We start from the raw sequence: 8541 nt of genomic DNA on the forward strand, positions 1-8541 counted from the left end.
TTTGTTTGTAAATACTACAGCCACATAAGAATAAATAAAGGGATGGATTTGAAAAGTTACCCAAAAATGCTTTAGAAATATTAAGTCAGCTTTCTGCTGTCAGTCATATATTTCCAGTTGCAGAATATGGTAACTACAAAAAAATAAAAAAATCATAATAAAGCTAATTTTTCTAAATTGTGCTTGTTTGTAGATTAAAGAAAGTTATATGCCAAAAAATGTAAAATTTATTCCCCCAAAATTAACAGGCTACACAGATAAATTTTGGCAAATGCAACTTTATATTGAAGTTCACACATCTGTATCTTAAAGAATGAGACTCACAGAATCTAATGTATTTCTAAAATACCAGAAATTATATTATAAGCTTTCACAAGTTAAAACTGAAATAATTTAAGCGACCAATACACTGAATGTGCAGAAAGTATAAACAAGACTATGCCTTCCATAGAATATATGCTTCACAACCCGTGCCAGGTGTCATCCAAGGCTGTGGGCTCCCCTTGACAGCTGACTTATAATATAAACAAATATCAACTGTCCCCTTCTCAGAGCACACTAGGATGGGTAACACACCCCGGAAGAAAATTTCATTATCCCACTGATGTGCACCTTCATTTTCAAACCATGTGAGGAAAAATGGAAAAGTATTCAATGCTCTCCCATGTACTTCCTGATAAACAGCCAGGGCCAGTCACTGATTCAATGCCTCCTGACTCTTTGCTCCACTGCTAAAGAATATGAAGGATACTAGATAACCCTTTAAGGCAACACGTGTTTATTCTGTATCATTAGAACTGCTCATCTGTGGTCAGGTGATACCATTCATGTTGCCTCCCAGACAGATATCTAGCATTTGTAAAATAGAAACAAACTGGAAACTCTTTTACTGAATGAACAGAAAACACATAATACAGTTCAATGCTAGCAATTTCACTGGTAGGGAAGTAAAGTGGCATTTAGAAACAGCAATATATTAATACAAAAAAGGTAAACTCTAATTGGAACCAATATACTGCTTTGGAATGCTCCCCCAAACATACAAGGCGTGTTTAAAGTGTTGTACCCCAATAATTCATGGCACATCTTTAGAGGATTACAGTACTGTTAGTTCCCCCAGTAGTGAAGTCTTTGCAAAACAAAAATAGTATGAAATGTTTTAAAGTCTTCAAACTTCTAAAATTAGCTTTTATCAACACATTTACCTCATGTCAACTTAATTTATTAAAATGTCCAATACTAATTGTTTTTAAGTTTTCTCATATGTAATGATATACACAGCATTTAGCACTGATACTTAGCACCTGCTACTTTCGTTACCTAGTGTTCAACCACGGAAAGAAACTTAGGGCAGTGGTTCTGTCCTTTCTTAATTACAAACCTTCGGCGGCAGTCAGCAGGATCACTCTGAGATTTAAAATAGGATTATAGGTGAACTATTGCAAAGGCTGCAGAAGGTTGCCCAAATCCTTATGACTGCTGATCCCATCCTTGATTTTCTTCTCGAGACATGGCTACAAGCCACAATTGCTTAGCAGAGAGGGTTAGTGTTTCACAAGGCTAAAGATTTACAGATGCTCCCTCATATAACACAGTAAGGTTCCCTTGGTAACCTGGATTTTCTGCAGTAAAGAAGGGTTGTACTGAAACAGCGCCTCAGCTCCCTGTTGGAGAAAATGCAGACAAAGGGATTGATTCCTGCTTGGGCAAAACTCATCCAGACAGCAGCCGTTAGAAATCCCCCTGGTACTACAGGCCCTCTTGCAAAAACTCTCCAATAGCAGGCCACCAGGTAGGGGCCCCACAAGGTTAGGAAGAGAAAAGTCATTATATAGAACATTCTGCTGATTCGTTTCTCCATTTTGAACTCATCTAAGACCAGCAGCCGTCTTCTGCCTGTGGTATTTGCATTTTGCCGGATGCCCAGCAAGGTGGGTGGTGTGGGACCCCTTCCAAATCCTGCTAGCCAGTTGGCAGCTGCCTGGCCACTGGCCCCGGGGCCATGAAAGGTCCAGTTCTGGCTGACTGCTGCTACAAACTGGACTGGCTTCATTTTCCTTCGATCGTGGACAAAAAATATCAGCTTGAGGTAGACAAGCTGTGTGGCTAGGAGGATGAGAGCGAGGAGCAACATAAATCCTAGGGAATCGTTAGCCCTGAAGGAGCGGTGTTGGAAGGTGCACTGATCCTCCTCCCTAATGAACGAGTAAGTGCCCACGTCTAAAACTGGGGGGAATGCCATGGCCACAGACAGAGTCCACACCATGCAGATCACAGCCAAACACGTCCAAAAGGTCAGCCTCTTTGTATAGAAGCGATGATGGGCGATAGCTAGGTACCTCGTAACGCTGATGCAGAAGAGCATGAAAGCAGTGTGGAAACAGGACAACACCCCCAGAAAGGCAATCACTTTGCAAGTCAGAGTCCCATAAGTCCAGGAAGAGCCATTTTTGACAGAGTTGAATACAAATGGAAAACAAATTGCAGATCTGAGGATGTCTGAACAGCACAGATCCAGCAGGAAGTAGTAAGGAGCTCTGTGCAAGGTCTTATCTTTCACTAGCAAAATGGAGATCAGAAGGTTGCCCACCACGCTGACTCCTATTATGAAACCCAAAGAAGTCAGTTTCAGAAAGGCTGTTAGAGGCGAGAGATTTTGCAAAATGTTGTCAGCTGCATGGCTATAGTTCGCCATAGATGGATGGAGGATAAGGAAACAGCCTCAGTCAAGTCTCATGATCTAGATATAAGAACAAGGAAAAGCTAGATCCATACATTTTACTAAAAATGTAATCCACAAAGAGATCTGATCCAATCTGTGGTCATGCTTCCTCTTTCCTTCCGTTTGATTTGCCATCAGAATATCTGAAGAAGAAAAAAGAGAACTATCAGTTCTTAAGTTAATAAGCCGTGCTGTTGGGGCTAGCATGAAGCGAGCCCTTTAGGAGGAAGCACATGAAGTTTCCCATTTAAACACTACTGTTTGCTTCGGCAGTTATGTGTTTGGGATGTCAGGGTACTGGCTGCATTAGTGTCCTAAGCTAGGTGAACATAACAATGCCCTATTCTAGACACCATACGGTTAGATTTGGGTACCTTCAGGAGGGAAGGGAATAAATGGTCTCACAGTTGTAAAATATGCCAGCCCAAGAATTAATCACTAGCCTTGCAGTGGAATCTGCGAGATTACTGATAGGAGACAGAGAGGAGGCTGCGTACAAATATTTGGGCTTTTCCAGTACCATCAGTATTTTAAAGGAAGCTTCTCTGTTCATATGCATCCAGAGAACCTCTGCAAAATAGACCTTTTAAGTCAAGTGTCACCATTCATGCTGCATAAGAGTATTTGTTGATTCATCTTGAGGCATGACTTCAACACCAGACTTCAAAATGAATAAAAACCTGTCCCAAGATTTTGATGTGATATAATCTTTTGTCTTTCTCTCCCTACCCCCCCCCCCCCTTTTTGGCAAATCTTGTCTCTTTTAAGCCTACATGATTATTAAAAATGGTTAATGTAAATATTGGCCAGGGAAACACACCCAGAGGGATAATGCACTTCCATTTGCAAACCTTGCCTGCCTGAATTCAAATGAATATAACATGAACTGGTATTTCTTAGGCAATTAAGCCGTTCTCATTTACAGTGATAATCTTTGCTGCTAATCACAAGTGCTTTATTTTCAAACAAAATGCACATTGTCACCTAGGTGCCCGGGAGCCACACTAGGGAAATCAGCTTCCTCTGTTATTCCCACGAAGCGAATATCCTTTGCCACTTCTCACTTGCCTGGAATATGCTGATGGAAGCCCAAGCAGAAACTGCAGCCGATGATGTTAATTTTCCAACCGGTGCATCCCCGGGTAAATACCGATCACATCATGCAACATTACGAAACCTGAAATCCACCACCCCTGGGTTTATAACGGGGATGGGGGAGGGGGAGGGGAGAGAGAGAGAGAGAGAGAGAGAGAGAGAGAGAGAGAGAGAGAGAGAGAGAGAGAGATGCATTACATACTGGAAGATGGGGAGAGATTGCTTCCTTGCTGCAAGGGAAGGGTTCCCGTTGATTCGCAGTCTGATATTCCTCAGTTTTGCAAAGCTTTCCAGAAACCGAACTCCCAATAAGCCTTACAGAAGATGCATTGTCTGAATGTACTTCCATTATGCAGTTTATTGTCATAAAAAAATTAAAAAAAAAAAAAACCTCTGGAAGGGCTGTATCCTGGTGAACCTGCAGTTTCATCCACACGGTGCAACCCCCCCATCCCCCAAACTTAACCGAGAGTATATCCTCCTACCTGTTGGTGTTGGATATCCCGACAGACTATAGCTTCTTCTTTCTATAAATTGCTGATTTTTTTTTTTCCTGAGTGCCTTGACTGAGCATCCAGGCAGGGCTCGGCGGCGCCTGCGCGTTGGAGCCTCCTTCAGCTCCAGCCGCGTCCTCCCCTGTCGCAGCGGCACCGTCTCCCCCAGTAACGCAGGGGCCGCGGCGGCGGCGCGGTGGCGAGGGCGGCGGCGGCGAGGGTAGCTCCGGCCTCCGCGAACCAGCGGGAGCCCCTGCCTGTCCCCGGAGCAGGCTGGCTTGCTTCAAGGTCCTGTCCAGTTCAGCCGGTCCCAAATCAGGCTTTTGTTCCCTCGAGGCTGCTTCGCAACTTTTCCCTCCCCGCATTGGAAGTGGGGGGCTCGGGAAGGCTCTTCCCGGACCTCAGGCCCATCCTCTTCCCCTAGGGCAGCGCACGAAGCCTCCGTGCCGGGGACGGCCGCCTCCGCCCCAGCTGCCCCGAACCCTCGCCTTCCCGAAACATCGTCTTCCTCTCTCTGTCAGGGTGGTCCTGCTAAGCATTGGATGCGCCTTGGAGAATTCTTCTCAAATGATTTTCACTGCTGCTCTTTGATTTGGCACGTTAGCTGGGGAAAGAAAAAGAAAGAATGAAAAAAGAAAGGAAAAAAGATTAAACACAGTCAAAAATCTTGTCAATGGGGGAAGAAGGGAAGCGGGCTAGGGCAGTTCTATCTTTGTTAGTCGCCCTCTGTTCTCGAAGGCACGCGGATCTGCGTGTAAGGAAGGAGAAGCTAAGTTCAGACGACCAGTGCAAAAACCATCTACACTCATTCTACCTTCTCGAATGTGACTAGCGGATCGGGAGTACAGAGATTTTACATGGCTGTTCTTCACGTCCCACCCCACCAAGCTACAAGCCTCTCCTTTCTCCTCCAAGCTGGGCTGACCAATAAATAGGTTGCTGATGTGAAAGCTGGGGAGTGTATGAGTTTCCCCCATTCCTCTCCTTTGTTATTAGACATTAAAAAAAAATACCAGGAATATGATGAATACCGAAAACTTACACCACAAACACCACATAGTCTGACACCTGGTGATTAGGCACGCCTCTAGAATCATCCGCGTCCCGGTTCTCCCATTTCCAAAGAGTTTTTGTGAGGGTGGGGTAAGATTTTAATCAACTACCGACTCTCCACCCCTTCAACGGTAGCAGGCATGCTTTTGTTAATTCCCAAGGTAAAACGTCTGCTTGTCTTGCTGCAGGCTTATTGCTTTATAATAATCTGTTAATGAAACAGAAAAAAATCTCTCTACAGTAATAATTTGATCTCGAGACAGCAGTAAAATACCTCATCGCTGGGTGGTGAGATTGTGACATTCAGGGGAAGTCAAGCCAATCAGCATACAGATAATATAGGTTAATTTACATATTGTATTTCTATTGGACACATAGAGGTAAAATGTTTAAGGCTTAAAAATGAATACTTCACTGTCATGATGTCACAGTCGTTACACAAAGACCAATGTTAGTAATGCTGAAATGATGTTAAATTGCCCTGATTTGACTGGAGATTTTTCTTAGACAATTAAAAAAAAATTATTAGCTCTGTGTGTGTGTTTGTGTGTGTGTGTGTGTGTGTGTGTGTTTGTGTCTGTCTGTCTGTCTGTCTGTCTGTCTGTGTTCTTTTGGATATCCATAAGGCACTTGCTTTTGCCATTTCCTTTACTTTTGAGAGTCAACCCTGCAACAAAACTGCAAGTAACTTGAACGTATTCTGCCCCAATATGACATCCCAGTTTTAGGGGAACACGACTCTGAAGAACTTGAAACTATATGATTGGCAAAAAACAATTTTAAATGCAATCTCAAACTGTTTTTAATGAAACTACAAATTTCCTACTTCTTAAATTATACCTCCCTGCATTTTGCAAAGAATGGTGATCTATTGGACCTTTAAGATAAAAAGAAAAACTTAATAGAATAAATGATTCAAGTAAGTTTGCTGAACATTCACCATTGACCAGATGTTAGATTGCCCAGATTAAAAAGTTTAAAAGTAAATGAAAGGGGAAAGTGCATGGCCAGCACACAAAGCAATAATCCACTCTGGCAAAGATTACAGGGCTGTGATCCAAGGACTGAGCTAGATAACAGAAAAGGATATGTATATAAAATACCCTTTTCCTATCAACTTCCAGCTATATTAGAACTATTTTTCCTTTGTAGTTGAGTACAGTGGCACCCACTTCATTGTCTTCTCCAGTTGCTAGATGAGAATGTCATTTTCTTGCCTTGCAAGGGGGCTCAAAACTAATGAGATAATTTTCAATTTAACTCATTAACACTACAGGAGAAAACACTGGATTTTGCATCTTCCAACAATAGAGATTTTAAAGGCATGCCTAATAGCTGGACAAAGCTTCCTATTGTCGGCACGTTCTCAGACATGTAGCTGTTACTGCAGGTTGATGCTTGCATTGTAGGGTGACTTGATCTCAGCTAATTTCTTTTTTGATTCCTTGTATCACCAAACCTAGAAAAATTGATTTTCAGGTTAAGAATAAAGGAACAAAGCAAACGCAGCAAGGTGCTTTCTACCCTAATCCTTGGGTTTGAAGGATTTCAAAGGTTTCCAGTATTTAACATATTACATTTAGTATATTGATTTGCGTTTAAGGAGACTGAGGCAATTTGCTCAATTTGGTCTTTATACTCAATAAAGACCATTTTATTTTAAAAAAGAAACTACCCTCTTTTTGGAGTTAGCCTATTTTAGATTTTTGTCCTGTGATACTCAGCTTCATTATGGGCTCAGTGGTTGTATTTTATGCATTGCTTGTGTGAAAATCCATCAGGATTTGAATTCATAAAACAATAAGCTGCAATAAAATAGTCTCAAAATGATATCTAGTTGTTCATTTAAAATGTCACTTGTTCTGTGTATAGCTTGTCACTAAAACTTTAGAAAACATGTAAATTTAGAGTTATGAACTTGTGATTTCCAGAAGTTTTATTGATAAGATAGACTCCCGCTGAGCCCTTTTGGACAGAAACATTTCTTGACAGATTATTGAGAAATAAGAGCTAATTCAGCATAAGTAATTAATAGCTAAATTATACATTTATATTTTAAAAACATTTTTCAAAGAAGCTAACTTTTTCACAGTAATATAATTAGTTAAAAGTTTTTAGGGCATTGTACTTAAATACTTGAAAGATAGGATTGTGGACTCTAGCCCTAAAAAATGATGATCAAATTTTAAAATTGTGCCTCAGGTGTTTGGAATAAGTGAAATTGTGAACATCTCAAAATAAGGAATGAGATTTCTTGAGAATTTTAATAGGTTTTAAAAAGATTAAAAATCGGGTATATTTCTTTCCACATCGCTAAGAGGTTCATTTGTTAGATTTTTCTTTCTGTTCTGCCATAAAACAGGGTCTAAAGTGTTACTATAATTCACTTTTAATTTAGAACTAGTATGTTTTTAGTTTAAGAAGCAGACTTTTGAAAACTCAGCAATTTACTTTCTGTGACCTTTGTCTAGAAAATTTCCTTCTCTGAAAACTTTAAGATCTGTCCCCTTATTTAACGCATCTCATAACCCTTTTGTCAGACTGATTCTTTATGAGGCACAGGGTGGATCTTGAATAAAATGAAAAGCCAGGTGGTGGGACTAGTTCAGAGGCAGCCACATCCTTCTGAAGAAAATCAGAAGAAGCAGTGAAGTAGTGGATGCAAAGGGGTGGGTGGCCTTGATCTGAGGAAGCACAGTGCTTGCCAAGTGGAGGGAAGCAAAAGGAATGAGAAAAGTAAGAGTTAACTCTCATACTGAATAACTGAGACAAAAGAACTAGTAACCGAGGGTGGCAAAAATAAAAATGGAAAGGGGTTCATCTAATAATGAATATAATGAGTTCTTTAAGACATCCGGGATGCTAAATGTTGATGGGTACTCCAAATGTTGATGTCTTATACAGCCAAAAGTGAAGACCTAGTTCAGCCAGTACCAGGGGGGTGATCGTAGAGTAACATAAACTGATGTATGACATTGCCAGTTAGAAACTGTCAAGAGAGTTTCTTATTCCCATTCCACTTAGTACAAAAATGGGGGAGGGCTATAAATGTGCTAGAGAAATGGAAAAACATTAATGTCAGGGGTACCTTGGGATAAAGACTTTTAGTGAGGAGTGGTCATCCATGCAAATTGTGACTCAGAACTTTAGACAAATAGTGAATGAGAAGATACCCTT

The 8541-nt window shown here is 41.1% G+C and overlaps 1 protein-coding gene across 4 annotated transcripts; it reads right to left on the bottom strand.

Moving 5' to 3' along the window:
• Positions 1 to 262: 262 nt before the first annotated feature.
• On the bottom strand, positions 263 to 5616 carry Gpr85 (G protein-coupled receptor 85). 4 transcript variants are annotated; one of them, XM_048448975.3, is made up of 4 exons: positions 5354 to 5616; positions 4303 to 4915; positions 3791 to 3915; positions 263 to 2865 (listed from the first exon to the last, which is right to left on the bottom strand). In XM_048448975.3, exon 4 carries the CDS (start codon positions 2693 to 2695, stop codon positions 1583 to 1585), a length of 1113 nt encoding a protein of 370 aa, XP_048304932.1. In that variant the 5' UTR covers positions 2696 to 2865; positions 3791 to 3915; positions 4303 to 4915; positions 5354 to 5616; the 3' UTR covers positions 263 to 1582. The 4 variants fall into 4 exon arrangements, with proteins under 4 accessions (XP_048304932.1, XP_085540079.1, XP_048304933.1 ...); XM_085683953.2 differs by lacking the exon at positions 5354 to 5616 and adding an exon at positions 5126 to 5247; XM_048448976.3 differs by lacking the exon at positions 3791 to 3915.
• Positions 5617 to 8541: the final 2925 nt, after the last annotated feature.

Source organism: Myodes glareolus, chromosome 25, assembly GCF_982192425.1.
Source record: "Myodes glareolus chromosome 25, mMyoGla1.1, whole genome shotgun sequence".
Lineage (NCBI taxonomy): Eukaryota > Metazoa > Chordata > Mammalia > Rodentia > Cricetidae > Myodes > Myodes glareolus.